The 25834-nt window shown below is 42.3% G+C and overlaps 2 protein-coding genes and 1 long non-coding RNA gene across 3 annotated transcripts in view; 1 reads left to right on the top strand and 2 right to left on the bottom strand.

The window, feature by feature from the left end:
* Positions 1-23912, top strand: part of LOC123781953 (uncharacterized) — a 145893-nt gene extending 121981 nt beyond the window's left edge. The window contains exons 10-11 of the long non-coding RNA XR_015721292.1: positions 2285-15726; positions 15900-23912. This is a non-coding gene — a long non-coding RNA (uncharacterized LOC123781953). The remainder of the gene's footprint in view (positions 1-2284; positions 15727-15899) is intronic.
* KRT39 (keratin 39) lies at positions 546-6976 on the bottom strand. The gene is made up of 7 exons (XM_087854432.1): positions 6527-6976; positions 5586-5668; positions 4770-4926; positions 3951-4112; positions 3713-3838; positions 2181-2401; positions 546-798 (listed from the first exon to the last, which is right to left on the bottom strand). Exons 1-7 carry the CDS (start codon positions 6974-6976, stop codon positions 546-548), a joined length of 1452 nt encoding a protein of 483 aa, XP_087710558.1.
* On the bottom strand, positions 13726-19493 carry KRT40 (keratin 40). The gene is made up of 7 exons (XM_045781675.2): positions 18989-19493; positions 18025-18107; positions 17605-17761; positions 16102-16263; positions 15897-16022; positions 14359-14579; positions 13726-13825 (listed from the first exon to the last, which is right to left on the bottom strand). The coding sequence occupies exons 1-7, from the start codon at positions 19433-19435 to the stop codon at positions 13726-13728; spliced, it is 1296 nt and encodes a 431-aa protein (XP_045637631.2). The 5' UTR covers positions 19436-19493.
* Positions 23913-25834: the final 1922 nt, after the last annotated feature.

Below are 25834 nucleotides of genomic sequence, written 5' to 3'. Positions count from 1 at the left end.
GATAACAGACAGCAGAGTTCAACAGGAGACAGACTCATGACTACTGAAGGAAACTAAACATTAAAGAACTTTCCCCCTATTCATGCTCTTCTTATATAGGCTTCTTTGTATAGCCAAGGAAGGATTTTAGAAGGGAAGGTCGTAGCTTTTCACCTCATGTACCGTGGCCAAAAACAATCCTAGAACTTGTCTGACTGGCTCTCGTGAGGCATATAAGTAAACAAGTCCCGAGTAAACAAAAGAGAAACCTGACTATCACTGCGGAGTCAAGTAATGTGGGCCCCTTCCTTGGAACTTATAAAGCAGTGCCTGTCTCTCAGAGAAATGGGAAATGTGCTTCCAGAGAAATGTCATTTATTATCATGTTGACAGCGGTGACTTAGGGAAGGATCGGAATACAAGGAATTCTATCTAGCAATGCAGACCCACTGTGGTAGTAAGAAACCAAGTACCTTAAGGGGCTGGGGACTTTTTAAGCCTTTCTGGTAGGAGCCAGTATTGGCCTCTCTTTCATGACTGAGGGTCATTTTCATCACCTTGGAATGTTAGACTCTGGCAGTTCTGATGATGAAGCAAGGCTGCACGTGCTCATGAGAAGAAATGATTTTGCCATCCTTAATCTCCTGCGTGGTGGTGCAGATTTTAACCAGTATTCGGGGCAGGACTCTGTAGGCGCCGCGGGGCTCGTGTGTCCTGCAGGAAGCCGAGGATGATGTGTTGTAAATTGGGGCTGGGCATCCCTTGGCGCTGGTCTTACTCGGAGGCTCACGTTTGGCGGCACACGGGCTATAGGGAAGCCTAGAAGAAAGCCAAAATTTTACCTGTGATTGAGCGAAGGTAACGATGGTGATGGAGAACGAGAGCGGTGGGTAATTTTTCGACATGTGTCACTCAAAACAAGTACTCCCAAGTGCTTATTCATTCATTTTGTTCTATCGTTAGTGAAAGAGGAAGGATGAGAACAGACCCAGCAGAGAGCAGCCTCTTAGGTTTAGAAGCATTAGCTTACGTCAGCTGCCGTTACGGCCAATGCCACGGTGTTGGGGAAGAACCCCGTGCCGGGAGTTAAAGACCAGGGTGCAGCCCAGCTCTGCTGTTTACCAGCTGGTGACCTCAGGTAAGTCAGTGAACCCTCCTGAGCATTAGTTCTCCATCTGCAGACTGGGTATCATTGACTTACAGGGTCAATAGCGATAAGGGCCAAGTTGAGGGGCTTATTATCTGAGGAAAAGAAGTTCATCAGATATCTTTCTTATCAGTGAGTCACAATACTTCTGGTGGCCTGAACCCCGTCGATGGAAGAGTCCTCCGTGCTTTATCCGGAAGCTTCGAAGTGCCTTCTGGGCATATTTAAATGAAACTTTATAGAACTGGGAGTTGGAAGCAGTTAATAGAACTCTTTTTAGAAAGTATCATCTTTCTTTGATGGTTCAAGGCACTTTGGTATATTGTGGCTCCTCGTTCGGTAAATTGTAGCTATGGTTAACCTGGGGCTAGTATAATGTAGCAGTGAAAACGTGCCAGTTAAAAGAATGCCCTGAACAGAGTTCACTGGTTATTTTGGGGAAGAAGGTCTCCGTAACAATTGTAACTGAGTCTGCATCTGGGGCGTTAGTTTGGACTGAGTTGCTTCCTCTAAAGAGCTTATGTGCTATCTAGGTCAGTTTCTTGTGAGCTGGTTGGCTTCTTATCATTGAAAAGCATTACAATTTCTACTTTAAAAATGATGCAAAAACACACGTATCTACGTGCTGCTGTTGGCATCAAGGACACGTGGCTGGACAGGGACGGGCATTTCAGCCTGAGCAGAATGTTCCTCCAGAGGGAGTGGGGTCTTCCTATTTGATCTCATGAAAGTTCATCTCCGTGCGGGAAAATCTATAAGTCGCCAGGAATATTTGAGTATTGGGGAAAACCATTTTTTTCCCTTGTACTTTTAAAAACTCAACATATAAGGAATTAACCTGGTGCACTGGCTCTTCAAGATGGCGCAGCCCAGCTAAGACCTCACATTTGGACTAGGTTACAACTGTAGGTCTCCAAACAGCGCAGCTTGAGACCGTGTATCGCAAGTTCCCATCACTGGCAAGAAGATCAAAGCACACGCCCCCTGTTGCCAGTGGCAGTAATACATGCATGTGAGCATATTTTCTAGTAGAAGCTGTTTTTGTTTTACTTACTTGACATCCGAACTCTCCAGAAGGCTGCGGTATGTGGCAATCTCACACTCCAGCTGGGACTTGACATCCAGCAGAATCTCGTATTCTTGGTTCTGTCTTTCCAGGGCACACCGGATCTCCGCCAGCTGAGCCTCCACGTTATCAATCAGACACTGGATCTGGGCCAGTAAGGCGGTGTAGCGGGCCTCTGTCTCCACCAGGATGCATTCCTGGGAATCTCTCTACCACGGAGGAGGAAAGTAGGATTTACAACGATGACTCGTTGGAGCCTAGGTCACTTGTAAACTGCATCATTTTAAACAATGGTTTCTTTGTGACAGGTACTAATGAATCTCCAAGCCCTCTTATTACTTCCTAACCAAACAAATCCAAAACCAAAATTATCAACTATGCTAAAGCTCGCTTCCTTTTATCCTCTTTACTTATTTTTGCCTCTCTTTAAGTATTTACTTCTTTCTTAATCACCTGATAATATCCTACCACACTCTCCTACCTGTGAGACAAAAAAATATTCCAACTTATTTTATGCCTGGGCTTCAAGAACCTGTTACCATGGTACCTCATTCTGTGACTATTTATACCTTAAAAAAGAAGTTAGCGGCATTTAGCCATAAACAACGCTTTCACTCAGTCCATTCCTTTATATCTAAAACACGAGAGTTGAAACTTTGGTGATTAAAGTTCTTTCCTGCTCCATCATCTGTTAGTCTACGGATAATGGAATTTTAGGTTTGAATAACCTATTATTTGCATGGTTTTCCCAATTTTTAGAGAGGAGAAAACTGAGGTTCAAGGGATTAAGTGAGTGGCCCATGGTCACATGACTAGCTGGTGACAAAACCAGCTTTGGGGCAGGGTCTTCCAAATACCCTTCACATCAGAGCATTTAAATAATTCCCTACTTCAGAGAGGCGGTACAACGAGGCAGACGTGGTTCCAGCTTTGGAAACTGAATTATGGCTCAGACTCATTTCTTTTGTGAGTTTTAACAAGTTACTCAGTGCCTCAGGATCTCAGTGTCTCCATCTCTATAAAATAGGCAAGATGGAACTCACCTGGGATTTGGCGTGGGAAAAGCACTTCAGCTCCCTGAGCCTCAACTGTAAAATTGGCTTAATAATGATGCTACCTCCTTTATAAGATTATTTTATAAATCTGATAGTTTGTAAAAATGTTTTGCATGTAGTAAAATGCTCCATTAGTGTTTCCCAAAGTGTACTCCATGGATCATTATTGCCATGAGATGCTCTTAAAACAAGGGGTCCAGAGTCAAATAAGTTTGGAACGCTGAATACCATGCATCTCCTTCTGGGAGATCCACAGGGCATATTGGCTTATTAAAGGCCTGCAGGAAGGTACCTGTTGAACCAGCGTTTCCCAGGCTTACTTGACCACAAGCCCTTTTTTTGGCCATAGACCCTTTAGCAAACAGAGGAACTTCTGAGGGACACAGTTTGGGAAACACTGCACCATGCAGGTGTCAGGGCTGCTGCCATCCCTGCCGTGTTGGGCTTGGTCAGCTTGCTGGGTACCATTCGGTGCTGGGCCTGCAGTTCAATCTCCAGAGCATTCCCGGTGCGTCTCAGCTCAGTGATCTCCTTCAGGCAGCACTGCTGCTGTTGGGAGCTGCTCACCACCTGCTGGTTCAGCCCCTCCATCTGCAACACAGTCAAAGGCCATGACTATTATGAAGGAAAATGTGACATTGATTTAATGTCACCTGGAAATGCAATGTCACCTTCTTGGTTTTGAGTTTTCTACCCTCCCCACCTGTGTGTTGAACCATTGCTCCACTTCTCTGCGGTTTGTCTCCATGATGGACTCATACTGACATCTCATTTCTTGTAGAACACGGTTTAGATCAACAGAAGGGGCAGCGGTCACTTCAATGTTGAGTCTGTCCCCAAGCTGGCTCTGCAGGGATTTGATTTCCTGTGGAAAGAAAAAGAATGTGAAGTCACTTGGTGAACAGATGACACCCTTGTGTTCTTGTTTGTCTAACAGCAATAATTTAGCTTAATTGCATCTGAAATAGAGCTCACAATGAAGGAATAGATGACTTATAGGTGCTATTGAGATGCTATAAAATGGCCTCAGGCTATTTCACATATGACTCTGTGTTCAAATACGTGGAACATTAAAAGGAATCAATTAGCAAGATCAGAGTCTTAAAGAATTTAGATCATTTCCAGGGATGGGTAATGGTGAAGCAGCAGAGAGGTAGAATTTATAATAAGAGAACCATAGTCTATGACGCCAGTGTGGGCTTTTGCCAATACGGACTTAACACCAACAGTGGCAGAAATCTGTGTAGGGATGCCTACAAAAAGATGAGAAACGAGTGAGGTCAGGAAAAGCATCGCTTCCTTCTGGAAAAGCTGGAGAGGGCAATGGAGGCCTAAGATATAGTGTGATAGGCGATGGACTTAAAACACATGGAGCCAACGGTAGTAGCAGCAGGTATTTTCAGGGCTGAAAAGCAGAGTAGTATCTACGTTTTGGAGACAGCTTTTGCCAAGTTTGACTTGAGGGAATTGCTGCTATTTTTAGAGGCTGAGCTTGAAATGACTCTCTTGGTTTTTCTCTAACCTCCTCATGGTTGTTCTTGAGGCAGAGGAGCTCCTCCCTCAGAGACTGGACTTGTGCCTCCAGGTCAGCCTTGGCCAGGGTCAGTGCATTCAGGATCTGCTGTAGGCCGTTGGCATCTGCCTCCACCAGCTGGCGTCCGGACACCTCAGCTTCGTACCTTTAAGAGTGAGACATAAAAAGAAAGGCATTACAATGCAGACGGTGTCAATCAAGCCAAGCAGAACTCCTTCCACATTCTCCTTCGGGACTCTCATGTGTTATATTTCTGTTGTGGGTTTCCTTCTCTTTAGAGGTGAGACCCCTTGATAAACATCACCACATGATTGTTATTCCTTATCAGTTTGCCAGCGTGAGGCCACATTGCTGTTCTTTGAGATAAGGGAATTGGTCCTCCTCCTCCTGCCCCTGGAGGCATTGCAGTGGTCGTGGAAAGAGTAATGGATTAGGAGTTAGAAAATTCAGGCGCACGTTTTAGCTGTGTCTTGCCCTAGTTGTATGTCTCTGGATGTAACTGAACCCCCTTAAGCCGGAGTTTTCTCGCCTTAAACAAGGCAACTATATATGAGGCCTCCCCATTTTTCTGAATTACTGTGCAGGTAATCAGATGGATTCATATGTTAGAAACTGCAAGCACTGTTTACATGTGAGTGGTTATTAATCTTTATCATTTCTCGAATGTGAAGGTTTTTATCTGGGCTAGCGCTGCTATGGTATGGAGCAGGAGGCTTGGCAGATTTGGGGATAATCTTCTCGGGAGTGTGTAGAGTCAGAGGCAGGGTGAATTCTGTCATGAATGACAGTGCTGGGTGGGCTTACTTGGCTCTCAAGTCATCAGCAGCCAGTTTGGTGTTGTCAATTTGTGAGACCAGTCTGGAATTCTCAGCCTTGGTACACAAGATCTAGAATTAAGAAATTGTACACACAAATGAGACAAACACCAGGATCTCCTTCTTTAAAAACCAAGGGCTTGTGTGTGTTGCAATTAACACGGGGCGGGGGGCGGGGGACAGTTAGGCTTTTCATAGCTATGGTGAGGAAGCTTGAGAAGCTTTGGAAAATCAGAGTTTCTGTTATTTTCCTAAAAAATCAGCAAAACCCACTCCAATAGAAACTTTTGTATATGTTTTACTGTTAAAATATAAAATCTGCCCTCGATTTGCATCCTCTGGAATCTAAACGCCATGAGGGCAAGGGCTTTTTAGTTCACTAATATTTTCCCAGAGCCTAGAGTAATGTCTGGTGTGTTGTTGGTGGTGCTTGGGAAATACTTGTTGAAGAAATAAAATGGAATAAATCTGGCACGTGCAGTAGAAGCAGCACATCACTCGGATTAGGAGACAGGCTCGGTGTTGGAAGAAACCATTGAAACAATTTGGAGATGATGACATGAGCATAAGAGGGTGAAACAGTGGTGATGGTAGCAGAATAGATAAAACTTAAACTCTTTAGGAACTTTTAAAACAAAATGCTCTTTCTCAGATCCCTGTTTTCTTATTTTTGTTAAAGAAGTGGCAGCAATCGGCTGTTGACACATGTTGACACACTTCTGAGACAGCAGAATGTATCTCTGGAATATGAATGAGTATAAAACTCTGAATATTGCCTCAAGATGGCAATTTCATTCAAGAGATTTTCTTATTCTACGAAGTATTTTTTTCCAGCATAAGAGGAACTAAAAATATTAAGGTTTAGCGAATGGCTATTGCTTGGAGAGTGTCATGCCCCAATCTGATTATACACATTGCTAAGACTCTTACCTTCTGCTGGAGCTCCTCAATGGTAGCGTAGTAGGACCTGTAGTCAGGACATACAACACAGAGCTCTTTGTTACACTCCTCCTGGATTTTGCGCTCCAGTTCCGCATTCTCTTGTTCCAAGATCCGCACCTTCTCCAGGTAGTTAGCAAGGCGCTCGTTCAAGATTTGCATGGTCTCTTTCTCGTTACTGTTGATGCCTTCACCACACCAGCCACAGTCATCCAGAAGGCAACAGGCATTGAAGTTGTTTATTAAGCAGATGGGTGTGAAATAAAAGCAAGGAATGGGTCTGGCAGCCCTCGGAACATGACCGGTTGGTGGGCAGCTGTTGGCTTTGAGACCGCCATGTTGGCAGCTGGTGTTAGAAGAGACGGTCCGACAGTTTGTAATCCTAGAGCAGCTTTGGTGTGGCGTTGAACAAGAAGTTGTTGTACAGCCCTTGGCATCCATAGTGTGTATCCAGTTTTGGTTTATTTCAGTCTGTGGTCCTGATTGAAAGCTCAAGCAGCCGCGACTGTGTCTGAATTCCAAGCTTCTTGGCTATTTCCTCTTTGAAGTGCTTATATAGCCTTTGCTCTAGGTGGGGTCACAGCTGGGAGGATGTTTTCCTTTCTAATGTTTATATCAAATCCCATAGGAACATCTCATTAGTCTGCTTTTTACTCGCCTGAGAAGAGTTACCTGTCTCATAAAAATGTGCATTTCGGCTGTTACTAAGTTATGACCCATCACAACTACTACTTGTCATTGGACCCAGAGCTTCACATGAAGTCTTCAAAAGGAACTGTCGTCACAGTTCTAACAGCATCCATTATTAAGTAGGTGTGAGTATATTAAGTTCATTAAATCCTTGTTGACCTCTCCACCTGGCATTAAGCTTGATCAGGAATGAGTTCATCCTTCTTTTCCTTTCTTCTCTAGAAAAGGGAAACTATTAATATCTAATAATTGTTGGAGAACTTAGAAATCCGTGTTTTATTTTGTTCTGCCCACGGATTTTCCCATTTTCATCATTCAGACATCATGAGTATGGGTTAAAATGTTAATTTTAAAATAAGACCCTTCTTAAAGGTGATTGCTAGATTCCTGTTTCAGTTTGCCAAGTAGGGTTTGATTGCTAACAAGAAATTTCTTAGGAAAGAGGCTGGTTATCTTTTGGTTTTCTAAAGCCTACATTTTATGACATTTTTAGCGCCTCAGTGTTTGCTCGTGGAATTACGTTAGCTAAAAATTTGTCATAGTGTTGGCTTATATTTGCTGTTTAAACATGATCTGTTGAAAGGCATGTGTTTTCTTTCTCAGGAATACTTTCTCAGCATTTTCTTGAGAAAGTTATTTGTTCCTGATCCTTTATGGAGGCTCTAGGAGAGAATAATTACCAGCTTCTAGAGGCTTCCCATGCTCCTTAGCTCGTGGCCCCTTCCATCTTGAAAGCCCCCAGTGTCAGATCTTGTTCACATGGCATCACTCTGATACTGACTCTTCTGCTTCCCTCTTCCACACTTAAGGACCTTGTGATTATATTGGGCCCATGCATATCATCTAGGATAATCTTGCTATTTTAAGGTCAGCTGATTAGCGGCTTTACTTCCCCTTTGTCATGCAGCCTAACATATACAAAAATTGTAGGATAAGGACATGAACATCTTTGGGGGCCCATTATTCTGCATATCACATAATGTAAGGAAAAGACACACTAATTTACAATAGCACCAACAAATATAAAATACACAGGAATAAAATTAGTTAGAAAGGTAGACTACATGAATAAAATATTAAAATGCACTGAAGGACAGAAAACTAGAATAAATGGAAAGATATCGTGTTCTTGGATTGAGGTACTGTATTCATCACTATAAAAATATCAGTGATCTCTACATTAATTTAACTTAGATTCCAATAAATTTATTGAGATCCTCCCAAAATGTGATTTTTTTCAACCAGACAAGTTAATTCTGAAGTTTTATGAGAAAAAATTAATCGAATTTGAATAGCCAGGAAAATTCTAAAAAAGAAAAGTCACCAAAAGATTAGTCCTTCCTTTTTAAAGCCTCAAGAATTAAAATACTATAGTATTCATGCCTGAATAACCAGAAAAATGAATAGAATAGAATAGAATAAGGAGTCTAAAATAGACCTCCTTATAAATTGTGATTTAGTATATGATAAATGCGACATTTCAAATCAGTGGGGGAAAAGATAGACTATCATATGTAGTTTGGGGACAATTCTGTATCACTTGAGGTCAAAGGTGGGGCAGGAAATGTTGGAATCATACCTTATGCCTTATAGTAGGACAAATTACAATTTTTTAAAAAAGATTTTGTTTATTTATTTGAGAGAGAGAGAGCAAGAGCACATGAGGAGGGAGAGGGGCAAAGGGAGAAGTGGGCTCCCCAGTGATCAGGGAGCCCAATGCAGGACTTGATCCCAGGACTCCGGGATCATGACCTGAGCCGAAGGCAGATCCTTAACTGACTGAGCCACCCAGGCACCCAACAAATTACAAATTGATCAAAGATTCAAATGTGAAAAAATGAAATCAGAATTGTGCTAATAAATATGAGAGTTCTTTTATAAATTTGAAGTCAGAAGGCCTTTCTAGTAAGGACCAAAATAATGAAACCATAAAAACTTGTAAACCTGACTACATCGAAAAGCTTGTACATTGGTAAAAAACACAACCTCTAAAATCAGAAGACAGATGACAAACTGGGAAATCATATTTGCAATAACACTGCAGATAATGACCAGAAAGAAAATACAGAAGGCACTCAATTTAAAAAGTGCCTTAGAGGGGTGCGTAGGTGGCGCAGTCGTTAAGCGTCTGCCTTCGGCTCAGGGCGTGATCCCAGCGTCATGGGATCGAGCCCCACATCAGGCTCCTCCGCTGTGAGCCTGCTTCTTCCTCTCCCGCTCCCCCTGCTTGTGTTCCCTCTCTCGCTGGCTGTCTCTATCTCTGTCAAATAAATAAATAAAATCTTTTTTTAAAAAAAAGTGCCTTAGAAAAAATGCTGAATGTCACTCATAAAAAAAGGAAATGTAAATTTAAAGTACACTGAGATACCATTTTATCTTTCTACCTATCGGATTGAAAAAAATCACAGTTTGATAACAAATGTATACAGCCTTTCCTTTATTGCTGGTGGGAGTATAAATTCATACAATTTACTATACTGCTGCAATAGTTGGACAGTGTGATGATATTGGCATGAGGGTTGGCAATAGATCAGTGAAAAAGAATATGGATTCTAGAAATAGACTCACATACATACAGTCAGTTGATTTTTGACAAAGTTTCCAAATTAAGTCAATGAGAAAAGGATAGCCTTTTCAATAAATGTTGCCAATCAGTCAGATAATTGTATCCAAGAAATGACTGTATATTGAGCTCTACCTCATACTATACATAAAAATTAATTCAGCACTTAAATGTGAAGATTATATGTATGGAATTTTTAGAAGGCAACATGGAAGAATATTTTCATGAACTCGTGCTGAGCAAAGACTTCTAGCACACGGAGAACACTGAACATAAAACAATGGATTAGGGGCGCCTGGGTGGCGCAGTCATTAAGCGTCTGCCTTCGGATCAGGGCCTGATCCCGGCGATCTGGGATCGAGCCCCGCATCAGGCTCCTCTGCTGTGAGCCTGCTTCTTCCTCTCCCACTCCTGCTGCTTGTGTTCCCTCTCTCACTGGCTGTCTCTATCTCTGTCAAATAAATAAATAAAATCTTTAAAAAACAAAACAAACAAAAAAACCCCCAATGGATTAGATTTCATTATAGTCATAATCTTTCGTTGATTAAAATATACCACGAAGAAAGCAAAAGGGCAAGCTGCTTGCTGGGTGAAAGGATTCACTGTTCTATAAAGGACCTTCCCTTTGACCCAGCAGTTTCACAACTAGTTCTGTGCCCAAGAGAAATGAGTGCATATATACATACAAAGACTAGTATAAAACTGCGTACGGCACCCAAGCTGGAAACAGCCCAGCTGCTCACAAGCAGGACGATGGATCAACGAACGGGTATGTTCATAGACTAGGTCGGTACTCGATCACACAAAAAATGGACTCTTGGTATGCACAGTGACATGGAAGAACTTCAGGAACATTATGTCAGCCTAAGGAAGTCAGGCACAAAAGGGTACAAACGGTACGATTACATTTATATTAACTTTGGGCGCAGGCCAAACTCCTCGACAGCGTCAGGTATGAGAGTAGTGGCTGTCTCGTCATGATGGAGGGGAGCTGACTGGCAAGGAGCCCGGAGAAAGTCTCCAGGTTGATGTTTTACATCTTGCTATGCTAGTCTGGGTCTGGGTCTGGATGATTACATGACTGTGTGTGCTTTCAAATTTCATGGAACTGCATGCTTTCCATTGATGCATTTTATTGTATGAAAATTAAATCCCAATGAAGTACGGTTAACATAAAAAGTTAACGTTTGATACAGCTGAGTTGTTCTGCTAATGCTCACTACTTTCTTCATATACTTGAATTAAAATGGGTCATAGATTCACTTGTGAAAAATGGAAGTCATAGATGTGCTAAGAGAAAGCATAAGAATTCTTTTATAAATTAAGAGTATGGAAGGCCCTTATAACAATGACTCAAAATCAAGAAACCACAAAAAAATGACTCCATAAAATAACGGCATTTGAAATGGTAATAATTTTAAAAACATATGAAAAGGACCAGAAGGAGAGATACCTAAATGTAAAGAGTGGACTTCTGTGAATTTTGTAGCTATTGATGAATGTTATTTTCTTCTTTATGCTTTTGTACAGATTCCACAACTTCGAGGTATCGCTTTCCGAATCAGAGAGTTTGACCATTATTTTGTATTTTTGTTTTTGTACCCTTTCTCCATCTTATCACTTTTCTTCTCGTGTGTCTCAGGCAGAGTTTTTCCTTCGTTTATTTGTGCTCTGGAGCTGATTCCCCTTTGATTCCTTCAGTAGGATATTTCATCAGTTATTCTCCTTTCTTGTATCTTGCACATCTTCTGTACTGCTTGGTCAGTTTTCCTTCTCCCCTCCTTCTCCTTGCTCAATATAGTTCAGTTGTAAAGTCAGGAAGTTAACATGGATACACACACGTATATAATATATACGCATATTAATATATGTAATATATACACACACAGGATGTGTATATTTCTTTCACAGTAGAGATTCATGTAACCACACAGCACTCAAGATAGATGTTCATGCTATGCCTGAGTTGTTCTCTATCATTGTAATCTTGTCATTTCAAGAATGTCATATAAGTATAATCATATAATATATGGACCTTCAAGATTGCCTTTTTTCACTCAGCATAATGGCCTTGAATCTTGGTTGTTTCTAGTTTTTGGTTGTTACAAATAAATCTGCTATGAACAAGTGTGGATTTTTTTTTTAATTCTTTACTTTCAGCCTCCCCATATCATGGTATTTGAACTGAGCTTCTTGTTGAGAGCATGGAGTCGTGCTGTTTTATCCACTCTGCCAACCTCTCCCCTTTAGTTAATGAATATAGACCCTTTCCATTTGCTATAATTATTGATATGGTAGGGCTTAAATCTACATTTCATTTTTTATTTTCTGTTTATTCCTTCTGTTTTTTCATCTGTCTGTCCTATATTCCTGCCTTCCAGTGGATTCCTTGAATATATTTTAGAATTCTACTTTGATTTATCTATGGGGTATTAAGTGTATTTCTTTGCATAGTTTTTTTAAGTAGTTGCTTAAGGTATTACATTACACACACACACACACACACACACACACACACACACACACACACACATCCACACACGTCATGCTCTATTGGTGTTGACGTTACTGCAGGTGAAGTATAGAAACCTTACCTCCCTTCATGTCCCTTGACTCTCTTCTTGGAGATTTTTTTCTGTCTGCACCTGCTGGTGTTTATGGGTTGTTGGTTTCTTCAGCTCCCAACACAGGAGATATGAGGTAAAAGGAAACTCAGGGAACTCACCACCGTGCTGTTTCTTGGCTGTGATTCTAGCTGGTTTGGCTTCTTCCACCTTTCAGAGTCTGCTTATATTTGTTTTATATATAATTTCCCAGGTTTTTAGCCAAACTTAGGAAGAGGAATGAGGAAATATACATCTATTTCATTTTCTGGAGGTGGAGTTCTCTGCTTTGCTTTTTTAATTTGTGTGTGAATTATTATTCTTACACCCCAAATGTCCAATAACAGACCAACGTACCTTATGGTATTTTTATTTAGTTAATTTTTTATTTTTTAATATATTTTTAAGGAGTTTATTTATTTATTTATTTGTCAGAGAGAGAACGCACAACAGGGGGAGCGGCAGGCAGAGGAAGAAGCAGACAGAGGGAGAAGCAGGCTCCCTGCTAGCAAGGAGCCCAATGCAGGACTTGAGCCAAAGGCAGATGCTTAACTGACTGAGCCACCCAGGCATCCCTACCTTATGGTATTTTTTATGAAGCCACTAAAATAATGGTCACAAGACAATCTTATACATTTACTGGGATTGAAAATGCTTACATGACATAGTGAAAGAGAATAGGTTACTCAACTATGTGCCTATGTAAATATGATAACCACCGTATGGAAAAACCTATTTTAAGAAAGAAAGCTGGAGGCTTCCAAAATACTGACAATGGACACTTGGGGTGCGGAATTGTAACTGATTTTTTCCCCCTTTTATGTGCCAAATTGAAAAAAAAAAGTATCCTGTACTTTTATAATTACAAATAAAATAACATTTATTGCTAAATTTCCTCTCAAAGATACATACAACTGTCTTCCAAGATATATGGCATTTTGCATGGATTAATCTATTTGTATAAGAAGAGTTAAAAACTATTTTCAGCTTCGGTTTGTGCAAAATCAAACCACCGCCATGGGTTTAGGCAATTAGCTTGGCATCACATGGTTATTATATCACAGAAGCCACGAAGCTATATTTACCACGCTAAAGGAATGAAACGCATTTGATTTGGAGATTAGCAAGAAAGTTTTATAGCCTCCTGGAATATCACAAATCAGCAGGCAGGAGACGACATGATAAAGCAGAAACAGAGTGAGGGTGTTTAGAGGACAGTTTTGGGGTAGAAACGCCTTCTTGACTTTCAGGCTTGGATGGCTCTGACTGCAGCCCCTTCTCCCTTCCAGGACACCGCGGGCTTTGATGCTGCCGGCCGACCGCGGGCTCAGCAGTCACGTGCAGCCGTTTTCTACTGTGCAAATGACATATGCCACACACGGCTCACAAGTGTTGCTGGATGTGCTTATGGCAGAACACGGGTTACAGGGAAGCCTGTGGAAATTTTGAACTAAGCTTAACAAGGGAAAGCCGGATTAAATTTCAACTCAGGAAAGATTATGCCAAAATCTGCCCTGCACATGGTGTTCTGAACCTCTCAGAGTAACAGTTGACTTAAGCTTGTTTCAGGCCTGGACCCAGCCTTGGCACTCCTGGCTCCCTGCAGCCCGGCCAGCCGAATGCAGTTTCATGCATTTCCTTCACTTTGCAAATGTCGTCGTATGCATGTTCCTGATTTCCCTTTGGCGGAAGACAGGAGCAAAGGGAGACCCCCCACCCCCCCCAGCATGGAATGTTATATATGATACTGATTCTGCTCTAGAATCTGCTTTAAAATACTTTTGAACTCTTCTACTGTCATGTGATTAGCCTCAGCCGTTTTTGTTCGTCTGTTTTTAACCCTCGTAAGGAGATCCTTTAACGCATTAGGGACGTTTCACCTTGGGCAGCTCTTGAGGAAGCAGGATTCTCCTGCATGAGCCTCTTTGTGACTTGGGGGATTTGGGGAATAATCGTGTTGAACTTGCCTGCTGTCCTCATTCTCAAGGAGACCCCGGTACGTGTTGATCTCGCACTCCAGCCGGGCCCGCACGTCCAGCAGCACCTCGTACTCCTGGTTCTGCCGCTCCAGGTCGCACCTGATCTCGGCCAGCTGGTTCTCCATGTTGTCGATCAGGCACTGCACCTGGGCCAGCTGGGAGCCGTACTGGGCCTCCGTCTCTGCCACAGTGCATTCCAGAGATTCTGCCTGTAGAAGGAAGAGATTTCAGAAGGGCTGTGTAGCTTAGTCCCTGAGGCCAGAGTGCCTGTTGTCAAATCCTTGCTCTACCCTAGTGCAGCTCTGTGACTTTGAGAAAATTACTTAGCTTCTCTGAGCCTCTGTTTTATTCTATAAAGAATGGACAGTGCCAAGTGCCTAACTTAGGTAGGTAGGTTGGTTGGCTGTGAGGATTAAATGAATTAGTGTGTGTAAGGCATTTTGAACAGTGCCTGGAAAAAATTTAAAAGCTGTAGAAGGGTTAGTTATGACTACCACCACTATGCCCACTGCAGCGTGCAACACACTGTGGTAGCTAAAGGAGGATCGACAGCATTTGAGAGGAGAAATTGAGTATGGGCTTGAGGCAGGGAGGAACCGTACAGAGTGGTCCAAAGAGGCTCTGCGATTGAACCAGCTGGATCCAGCTTCCACTTTGCTTCTTAGAAACTGCATGACCCCTGCACCTTAATCCGAATCTCAGTCTTCCTCACCTGTATAATGGGGTTAGGAAAGGGATTTACCCCATAAAGTTATTGTGAGGCTTTTAAGGCTCTCTCAAGATGGAAGCGCAGCTATTACTCACCCACATAGTCTCCATAGGCCCTAACGTGGCACAGACAGTGGTGTTCGACTGGAACTGGCTAGTGTGATCTTCAAAGCATGGTATGCTTTTTTTTCTTAAATTGTTTATTTATTTTAAGTAATCTTTATGCCCAATGTAGGGCTCGAGCTCACGACCCCGAGATCAAGAGTCACATGCTCCTCTGGCTGAGCCAGCCAGGCGCCCCCAGTGCCTGGTATTCTTGTTGCTTGGTGGAGTGGGGTGCAGTGAAGGGTCTGGTTGAGGTGTGGATCCTGGGAAAGGTTAGGGTAGTGGTAGAATGCAGAGTTTGAATACCATTCTTTTATATGATGATGAGCTTGGGAATTTGGCCTGAATCAAAAGAGAGTTAAAACCCACTAGAATGCTTGAGAGCCTTTGGCTCAGAGGTTCTGCTCTCATTCTTCTCTTGACCTGCTCTCTCTCTCTCTCTGTCTCTGGAAGGTGCTGCAGGATCATGCTCAAGCCCAGGAGGGAAGGTCAGGGCATCCCTGTTGGGACAGTACAAGCTGTGGACCTAGCACTTCTGGCTAGGTAAGCTGCAGTATTTGGGAAAGGCAAAGAAATAGCAATCATTGCAAATTGGAAATTCAGACTTCCTGCCATGTGAACTGTGGTCTCCCCTTGGGGTTACGGAAGAGGGGATAGCATCTCAGGGCCTGATTCTTCAGTGAGAAAATCAGAGCTCTCTTTCCCTTCCATACCAGGCTTTGCTGTGCTTGAAGCTCAATTTCCAGAGCATTGGCTGTGCGTTTCAGTTCCAGGATCTCTGTCTGGCAGCCCTGCAGCTGCTCCGCGCCGCACAGCTGCTGCTGATTCAGCTCCTCGGTCTGAAACACAGGTATGATTAGAGGGTGCAAAGAAGGCAGAAGTCTGGAAGCCTGTCATTTTCTTGCTCCGGGTGCTGACCTGAGCAGCAAACCATTCTTCCACGTCTCTGCGGTTGTTGGCGAGCACTGTTTCATACTGACAACGCATCTCATCCAGGACCCCATTGAGGTCGATGGTGGGGGCGGTGTCCAGCTCCACACTGAGTCGGTCACCCAGCTGTCCACGGAGCAAGTTGACCTCCTGAAAGAGGAAATGGAGTAAAGAAAGCCACAGAGGGATGGGGGAAAATTCACTTTGATATCCCAAGGGCATCCCATTTCTGGAGAAGTGAGTAAAAATGTGGGATTTAGATTCAGATCGCTTAGGTTGAGTCTCTTTTTATTGCCCAGTTTCTGCATCTGCAAAATGGGTATAATAATTTTGCCTTACCCAGAGAGTTATTGTGAGAGATATGGGTTAATGTTCATATAAAGCACTTAGGAAAGTTCTTGGCACATAGGAAGGTTTCAATAAATGTTATTATCATCAACACATGCTCAAAGGGAAAATATGCTATGTTACATCATTCAGCTTTTCACTTTTTAGCTTCATCAACATGAGATAATCATATGCTTCATGTTTTATGATTTTTAAGTTTATAGACAGAATATTTTAAAACATCGGTCCAAATATTACACAAGATGTTATCCCTTTCTGAAATGGCCTTCACACTGTGTTTATCAGCCTGATTTTCATACCTTATAAATTAGAGTTACACGTGTTACAAGGAAGGCCATTTGTAGCGTTACCTCCTTCACAAAGCAATGGCAGGTGAACAGTTTGGTTCTTCCATGTAGTACTGGCCGGGGGCCAGAGATATGCCGGAGTCACCAGGCCGAACAACATTAGTGCTGTTAGAGGTTAATTAGACACTTAGGTAGTCAGGGCCAGGGTCCCTAGTAAGAAAAGCGGGAGCCAGGACAGCTGACACAAAACCGCGCCAGAGTCCTGTTCTACAGCATAGGTAAGACCACAATCGCACCCTGTCTAGCAGCCTCTGCAGGAGTCACTTTTGCAAAACATCCCGAAACATAAAATTAACCGTCAAACATTGGTCACTGTCACAGGTTGAGGCAGTTAGTTTCCAGATGTCAGCCCAAAAGACCAGCAACGCGTGACCAATAACCGGATAGGAAGACAGGTGTGTGATCAGAGCCCTGACTGGCGCACCTTAGCAGCCAGCCCACGGGGGCCCACACTCAGGATGCTCGAGATAGTTCTTCGAAAGGGCTTATAAAAACTGCTAGATGGGAACGCCAAAATGGTAACCGTCTCGGGTCCCCTCCCACTCCGGGAGCTTAATATTCTCACTCCATGAACGTTGCTTTGCTGCCCGCCACTCTTGTCTACCTCTTCATTCTTCGAAGCGGCATGACCGAGAACCATGGGCACTAAGGGAACAAAAATCCTGTAACGGTGCCTCGAGTAATTTCATTCCAGCTTCAGCGATATCTGCCTGTTTGATTTATATACTCAACACGAGCTCTCTCAGTTTGACTTTGTCACTTCCACGTTCATTCCCAATTTTACACCTTTCCTCACCTCTTCGTGGTTTTTCTTAAGGCAAAGGAGATCTTCTTTCAGAGACTCCACGTAGGCCTCCAGATCAGCTTTGCACAGAGTCAGCTCACCCAGGATCCCACGCAGGCCGCCAATGTCCGTCTCTACCAGCTGGCGAAGAGACAGTTCAGACTCGTACCTTCCACAGCAAAAGAGATACAGACTGTGCTTACTTTGCGAGACACCGTGCACGGGGCTGGGCATGCTGGTGAGTGACACAAGGACTCAAGGAAGCCATGTCCCAAATAATAAATGTCAGCTCTGCAAGCATTCTTAGCTTTAAAAAAGCTTATATAGAGAATATTTGTGGTGTGTGTGCACATGCGCCGGTGTGTGAGAGAGACCGAGAGAGAGAGAGAGAGAAGCGGCCATAAATTATTTTCAAATTTAAATTTAACTTACTTTGACCTAAAGTCATCGGCAGCGAGTTTGCAGTTGTCAAGCTGTACAGCAAGTCTAGAATTCTCTGCCTTCGTGCACAAGATCTGGTGAATAAGTTAGTCATATGTCATAGAGGCTCTTTGAAAGAAACCTAAATATCTGTTTATTTAACAGCTATGCCATTATTTATCTTTTAAAAGTCTTTATAAGAAAGCATAAAATACCCATCACCAGCCTATGGGTAGTAAGGAGGGCACGTATTGCATGGTGCACTGGGTGTTATACGCAAGTAATGAATCATGGAACTTTACATCGGAAACCGGGGATGTACTGTATGGTGACTAACATAATAAAAAATACTACTATAATAAAAAAAAGCATAAAATAGCATTCAGCCTACTTTTCTTATTAACCATGTCACTTCAATGAAGAGAAAAGGAGGACCAATTTATAAAAGAAATATAGAAAAAAAAAGGGTTCGTTTTTCAGTGGCCTAAGACATTTTGCAATATTCCTTGGCAGTTGAACTTGGATTTTCTCCCTAGGTGGTTTGCATTAGGACTCTATCTCCATCCATGATGATAAAAATTCATCAGTAAGAAAAGGAAATGATTACTAGGGTTAGCATTACATGATTCAAAAGAAGAGGTTTCAATATCTACGTTAAAAATAGAAATATAAATGTCCAGTGTTATATACAGAAGTAACTTTAGGTGTAATGTAGTTTTTTCTCATTCTCTGGGTGATAAGTCTAGACGTGAGTGAGTTTATTTTGGCCACTCACTGATTACTGGCAGCCCGCGGCTCATGCTGGTGTTTGCTGACTCTCAGCCCACCACCCTTTCCTCGAAGTCGCATTACCTCTTGGAAGACCCCTTTCCCTGGGGGGACTTCCATAGAACAGCCTTTTTTTTTTTTTTTAGCATAAAGGTAAAGCAAATCACAGCTTGGGGGGGTGGAGCATTAGGGCAAGGAGACACCAGACCTTTTGCTGGAGCTCTTCGATGGTGTCGAAGTAACACTGGTAATCGGGGCACACCAGTGGGATATCCTCTTCGCATTGCTCTCGGATCCTGCATTCCAGCTCTGCATTCACCTCCTCCAGGCCACGCACCTTCTCCAGATAGCTGGCGAGTCTGTCATTCAGGAACTGCATCGTCTCCTTCTCGTTGCTGTTGAACATGCCATCCTCACCCCAAGCACAGTTCCCCACCAAGCGCGGAATGGTACAATTCCCAGCAAAGTAGCATGGCGTGGGGCGGCCAGTCGGCAGGTGAGCCCCGGATAGGAAGCTGGGAGTCTGGCATCTGGATGTAGCAGGGGTGCCGGGGAGGCAAGGGGCTTCCACAGAACAGCTTGAGGCAAATGCGCAGTCCGAAGCCCTGGCAGAGGGTTCAGGAGAGCAGCATGTGTGGGGACAGTCAGAAGTCATCCTATTGGAACTGAAGGACAAAGACTAGTTGCAAAAGTCCAGTTCACTGGCTCCCAAAGTCTCCTTCCTTCCTGAGACTTTTATACAGCCCGCAAAATGGGTATTTACAGAATGTACCGGATGTTCCGTTTATCATTGTTGGTGCCAGTTTTCAAAGGAACATTCATTAGTGTTGTTTGTTTGCTGGGAAGAGTTTTATGCCTCATAAAAGAGGCATAACTTCAGGTTACTAAGTAAGGGCACTATTTCCATGTGCCAGTAGGATGAAATGCTTGGTTCAGAAAATCTTCATAGGAAGCATTGTCTTATTGGTAGAATATGGAAAGGCAGAGAGAATTTGGCCACTCAGAAATCACAGATACAACTGATTACAAATGAAAATAATATTCCCACAGATTTTGCTCCTGTGTATTGGAAATTGTTTATGTATCCTTTTAAAATCCATATTGCGTCTCATTAAATGCCATTTATCTGTTTGTGCCACCGTCGTAAAAATGTTCCATGTGGTTAGCAATCTTTGCAAATGCTTTTTATGGTTTTGCTGTGCTCACGTGGTGGAGGAGTGAGGTGTGTACTGGGTTTAAAGTGTGTGTGTGTGTGTGTGTGTGTGTGTGTGTGTATGAACCATGTCTACCTGTGTGCAAATTGAAAAGTGACTTAACGTAACTGATGGGCATAATCTGTGCCCTCCAGGCCGAAATACAAATTGGTTATCAAGATCTGGAATTGTGATCTTTGATTTCCTGGAACTTGTTTTCTCCACATTTCCTATGCCTCATTTTTAGATTAGGGATACTATTTTTCATCTGTATTAATAATAAGAGTGAAATACAATTTTTTTTAAGATTGTATATATTTATTTGAGACAGAGAGAGAGAGCAAGCAGGGAGGAGGGTCAGAGGGGGAGGGAGAAGCAGACTCCCCGCTGAGCAGGAAGCCCAAAACGGGGCTTGATCCCAAGACCCCAGGATCATGACCTGAGCTGAAGGCAGACGCTTAACCGACTGAGCCACCCCGGCGCCCCTAGTGAAATACAATTTGTAAGTTACAATCTTTTAGTCTCTTGGGAAACTAAACCCTCATGGGATACACCTCAGAATAGGGGCAAGGAAGCTACAGAAGTCTTCTCTTCTGAGATGGAATCTGTTTTATTTATTTAGTTTTTGAGGTCACAATTTCATAAATATTGGAAATACTGGGACTGGGGAATAAAATTTTATAATGTGAGTTCCAGACCAGCAGTTCCATTGGATGATCCCTGGGGCAATACCGAATGGATAGGAATTTGAGATACAACTTTTTTGGATTATGTCTTGAATTTCATCTCCATTATGTAGAATGATCTCTTTCACTTTTCATGGAGTAATTGTGGTATTTATTTCATTTTCAAAGGTGGGGAGAGCAGATTGCCTCCAGAAATCTTTAAGAATTGGAAAAAACCACTGTTCTGACAAAGTTAAAATTTTCATGATCCAGAAAAAACTTAAATTTTTTTTCTAACTCTGAACACTTCTTACTAGGTAGCTGATAATGGAAAAACCAAAACCAAAACCAAACCAAGAGATCTTAAATAGATGGATGTGAATAGCCTCTTAGGATTTACTACTCTCCCATCCAAGCAATAACTAAGCCTGACTCTGCTTAGCTTCCAAGATCAGATAGGATTGGGCCCTTTCAGGGAGGTATGGTTGTAGACTCTTAGGATTTTTTGTTCATTGAGTGGAGTTGGGTTTAATTTTAGTGATTCTCTTTACATTTCAACACTGAATGCCAAATGTTCTTTTTTTTTCTTTCAATATCTTATTTAAATTCAAGTTAGTTCACACGTAGTGTAGTGTTAGATTCAGTGGTAGAATTTAGTGATTCATCAGTTGCATATAATGCCCAGTGCTAATTACATCATGGGCCCTCCTTAATGCCCATCACCCAGTTACCCCATCCCCCCACCCATTTCCCCTCCAGAAACCCCCAGTTTGTTCCCTGTGTTTAAGACTCTCTAAAGGTTTGCCTCCCTCTCTTTCTTTCTTTTATTTTTCCATCTGTTCTCCTGTGTTCATCTGTTTTGTTTCCTAAATTCCACATATGAATGAAATCATATGGTATTTGTCTTTCTCTGGCTGACTTACTTCGCTTAGCATAATACACTGTGGTTCCATTCATGTTGTTGCAAATGGGAAGATTTCATTCTTTTTGATGCCTGAGTAATATTCCATTGAATATATACACCGCATCTTTTCCAGAGTGGCTGAAGCAGCTTGCATTCCCACCAAGAAGATTCCCCTTTCTCCACATCCTTGCCAACATCTGTTGTTTTCTGAGTTGTTAATTTTAGCCATTCTGACTGGTGTGAGGTGATATCTCATTGTGGTTTTGATTTGTGTTTCCATGATGAGTGTGACGTTGAACATTTTTTCATGTGTCTGTTGGCCATTTGTGTTTCTTCTTTGGAGAAATGTCTGTTCATGTCTTCTGCCCGTTCATATTGATGCTGTTTTGCAGAGGACATGAGTTGAAGGATTCAAAAACGTATTTGAAAATCAGAAATTACAAATCCCTGGAGGAAAATTCTAATTTCCACAGTAACCTAATGAATCAAAGGAAGAATTTCTTTGAAGAGAATCCACATCTTGGTTTTCTGTCATAGGTTCCAGTTAATTAAAATGCAGCAATGTGTCATTATTTTCAAGTAACTGCAGGTAAAAATAAGAAATATTTCCTTTTATCTTGAGCTAATTCTATTTGTAAAATGTGGATATATGGAAAGAGAGAGAAGAGAGAGAGAGAGAGAGAGAGAGAGAGGGAAAGCAGTGAGAGCACCAACCCACAGGACTACTTTATTTTGGGCTTGATTAATTAGGTAGTGTTGTATGACAATCTATAGCTTTAGTTCCCATCTTAGAATATTGAAATTGCAAGGGTGCCTGGGTGGCTCAATTGGTTAAGTGTCTGACCTTTGTTCTCGGCTCAGGTCTTGATCTCAGGGTTGTGACTTCAAGGCCCTTGTGCGCTCCCTGCTGGGTGTGGAGCCTACTTAAAAAACAAAAACAAAACAACAACAAAAAAGAACATTGAAATTGCCCAGAATTCCTTTTTATGGCATATCACCCTCAAAAGGAGGGAACATTGGGAATAGAGAAAATAAGTAGATGCCGTTAAAGGTCATGATAAAATGACATCATTGCTTCTTCTTGTAATGAGCTCTTACCTCAGAACAGGCACTTACCGCTGCTAGACTCACTTTAGTAAAATACAAATATATTTTTTGCCACTTTCCACCTATAAAATCCAAACTTCCTGGCTTGGAAAATGACCTTTTCTAATTTGGTGCCAATTTACTTTTCTAGGCTAATTTCCTGATACTTGTCTCACAAACCCCAGACTGCAGCCGTCCTTCAAGCTTTGTGGGTGGTGCTTCCTCGGGCCACTGCTCTTCTGTCACCCCAATGAACCCACCCGTGAAGACAGCTGAAATGGCATCCAGCTGCCTCACGTGGGGATGGAGACGTTTCCCATCACACTGTGCACACGTCTCCATGGTAGCACTTGCCCTGTCTCTTAAAATTTTGGTATTTTTATGTTTTTTGGTCTCTTTCCTTTTTGGAAAACGTCTCTTTTAAGACCAGCCTATCTTGTGTGTCTTATCCTCAGCACTTGGGACATAATAGAATAGGCCCTTAATAAATGCTTGCTAAAAATATAACTGCTTGGCTCAGCAGACGTTTCTGTTTTGACACATAATTGCTTATGAAAGAAACTGAATGCTGCAGGACAAGGGAGATTGGCAGAGGACAAAGCAAGGTCCTGCTGGTCATAATGTTTGCATTCTTGTTCCAGTGCTGGTACTAACTAGCTGTATTGTCTTCATCTAGTCATGCAACTCCTTTGGGACTTAGTCCTCGCTGTAGGGAAAAATAATAACCTGTCACTTCTACATCGAGTTGTCAAGGCCTAAACAATATGGATATCTTTCACTTTATAAACAGTAGCATTTAGTGCCAATGTGAGGTCTCCAGCTGATCAATCTTGGTTCCCAATAACTCCCTAATTGCCAAATGCATAACATTTTTAAATTGAGATAAAATTTACATATGTTGAAATGCAGTTTTGACAAATGCATATACATATGTAACCATCACTCCAGCCAAGATATCTAACATTTCCACGATACCAGAATGTTGCCGTGCACCCTTTTTCACTCATTTCCTACCTCCCAAAGGTAAACATTTCTCTGATTCTGGTTACCAGAGATTGGTATTCCCTATTTGTGAGTTTCATAAGTAAAATCACACAGTGTGCATACTTTTTAAATTTGATTTCTTTGGCTCAACATCATAGTTTTAATTTCATCCATGTTGTCACTTGTACCAGCAGGAGAGTATTTTCTTTTTTTCTTTTTTCCTTCCCTCCTTCCTTCTTCCTTCTTCCTTCCTCCCTTCCTTCCTCCCTTCCTTCCTCCCTCCTTCCTCCCTCCTTTCTCCCTTCCTTCCTCCCTCCTTCCTCCCTTCCTCCCTCCCTTCTTCCCTTCCTTACTCCCTTCCTCCCCCCTTTCCTTCCTCCCTTCCCCCTTCCTCCCTCCCTTCCTTCCTCCTTTTTTCCCTCCCTTCCCCCCTTCCTCCCTCCCTTCCTTCCTCCCTTCCTTCTTTCCTCCTTCCTTCTTCCCTTCCTTCCTTCCTCCCTTACCATTAGGGTAAATGCACAGGAGCTACGAAATAAAGTGGCAATAAAATAATTGTTGTGCTTAAGATTATCAAAAAGTAAAACTTAAAAGAAAACTTTCTAAAGTGGTTATTACATGCTATAGCAGGGGGAGTGGGAGAGGAAGAAGCAGGCTCCAAGCAGAGCAGGGAGCCAGATGCGGGACTCAATCCCAGGACCCTGGGATCACGCCCTGAGCTGAAGGCAGATGCTTAATGACTGAGCCACCCAGGCGCCCCCATCTGACTTTTTTTACTTAGCATAATACCCCTGAGGTTTATCCATGTTATTGCAATGGGAAGATTTCATTCTTTTTTATGGCTGAATAATATTCCATATATGTACATAAGTTGTTTCTATAGCTTGGCTATTGTAAATAATGTTGCAATTAACATGAGAGTGCATATATCTTTCTTTTTTAAAGATTTTAATTTGAGAGAGAGAGAGAGGGAGAGCAAGAGGTGAGGACGAGCGGGAGGGGCAGAGGAAGGGGGAGAAGCGGGCTCCTGGCTTGACAGGGAGCCTCACGCAGGCTGGATCCCAGGACTCTGGGATCATGCCCTGAGCTGAGGGCAAATGCTTAACCAACTGAGGAGCCCCTGGGAATGCATATATCTTTTTGAGTCCGTATTTTCATTTTTTTTAGACAAATATACAGAAGAGGAATTTCTGGATCATATTGTAGTTCTATTTTTAATTTTTTGAGGAACCTCCATACTGTTTCCCATAGTGTCTGCACCAATTTACATTTCCACTAACTGTGTACAAGGGTTCCCTTTTCTCCATATCTTGCCACCACTTGTTATTTCTCATCTTTTTGATACTAGCCATTCTGACTGATGTGAGATGGTATCTCATTGTGGTATTGATTTGCATTTCCCTGATGATTAATGATGTAAACATCGTTTCATGTACCTGTTGGCCATTTGTATGTCTTCTTTGGAAAAATGTCTATTCAGAACTTCAGCCCATGTTTTAATTGGATTGTATTTTTGGTATGGAGCTGTATGAGTTCTTCATACATTTTGGACATTTGCCCCTTATCAGATACATGATTTGTAAATATTTTCTCCCATTCAGTATGTTGCCTTTTCATTTTTTTGATGATTTCCTTTGCTGTGCAGAAGCTTTTTAGTTTGACATAGTACCACTTGTTTGCTTTTGTTGCTTTTGCTTTGGGGATCAAATTTAAAAAAATCATAGCCAAGACCTATATCCAGGAGCTTCCTGCCTATGTTTTTTTCTAGGAGTTTTATGGTTTCAGGTCTTATGTTCCAGTCTTTAGTCCATTTTGTTTTTATCTTATTCTTTCATTTGGAAGATACTCCTCTGTTTCTTCATCTTGCTTGACTCTCTGTGTTGGTTTCTATACAGTAGATGAAAGAACCACCTGTCCCAGTCTTGAAGGAGTGGCCTTATGTAGGAGATGAACCTTGTCGTTCAGCCCTGCCCTGGCTCTTGATTGTGTTTCAAACCCCTGTGTTTGTCCAAGTAGCCTATTATATTTTTAATAGCTCCCAGCAGTTAAGGATGTGCCAAGACCTGTCCGTGCCCCAAGGGGGAGGATCTTGGTCGGCATCTAGACCAGATCCTTAGGCATTAGCTTTTTAAAGTATGCAAATATATACAGTCCGGTGGGACCGTAATCATAGGCTCCACTGGCCAGCAAAGCCGGGTGACCTGGAGGTGTCCTCTGAGCGGCCG

The sequence above is a fragment of the Ursus americanus genome, chromosome 23 (assembly GCF_024610735.1).
Source record: "Ursus americanus isolate L20-20 chromosome 23, mUrsAme1.1.p, whole genome shotgun sequence".
NCBI lineage: Eukaryota > Metazoa > Chordata > Mammalia > Carnivora > Ursidae > Ursus > Ursus americanus.
This window is presented reverse-complemented; position numbering and strand designations above follow the sequence as displayed.

What these genes read in the sequence shown, in the direction of transcription:
- KRT40 (XM_045781675.2), bottom strand. Translation starts at nt 19,435, where the DNA reads ATGACTTCTGACTGTCCCCACACATGCTGCTCTCCTGAACCCTCTGCC. An exon ending in GCCGATGACTTTAGGTCAAA is followed by an intron (nt 17,762 to 18,024) that starts GTAAGTTAAATT and finishes TTGCTGTGGAAG; the next exon opens with GTACGAGTCTGAACTGTCTC. An exon ending in TTCAAGCACAGCAAAGCCTG is followed by an intron (nt 14,580 to 15,896) that starts GTATGGAAGGGA and finishes TTCCTTCTACAG; the next exon opens with GCAGAATCTCTGGAATGCAC.
- KRT39 (XM_087854432.1), bottom strand. Translation starts at nt 6,976, where the DNA reads ATGGATGCCAAGGGCTGTACAACAACTTCTTGTTCAACGCCACACCAA. An exon ending in TTGAGGAGCTCCAGCAGAAG is followed by an intron (nt 5,669 to 6,526) that starts GTAAGAGTCTTA and finishes TCTTAATTCTAG; the next exon opens with ATCTTGTGTACCAAGGCTGA. An exon ending in TGCAGGCCCAGCACCGAATG is followed by an intron (nt 2,402 to 3,712) that starts GTACCCAGCAAG and finishes CCTCCGTGGTAG; the next exon opens with AGAGATTCCCAGGAATGCAT.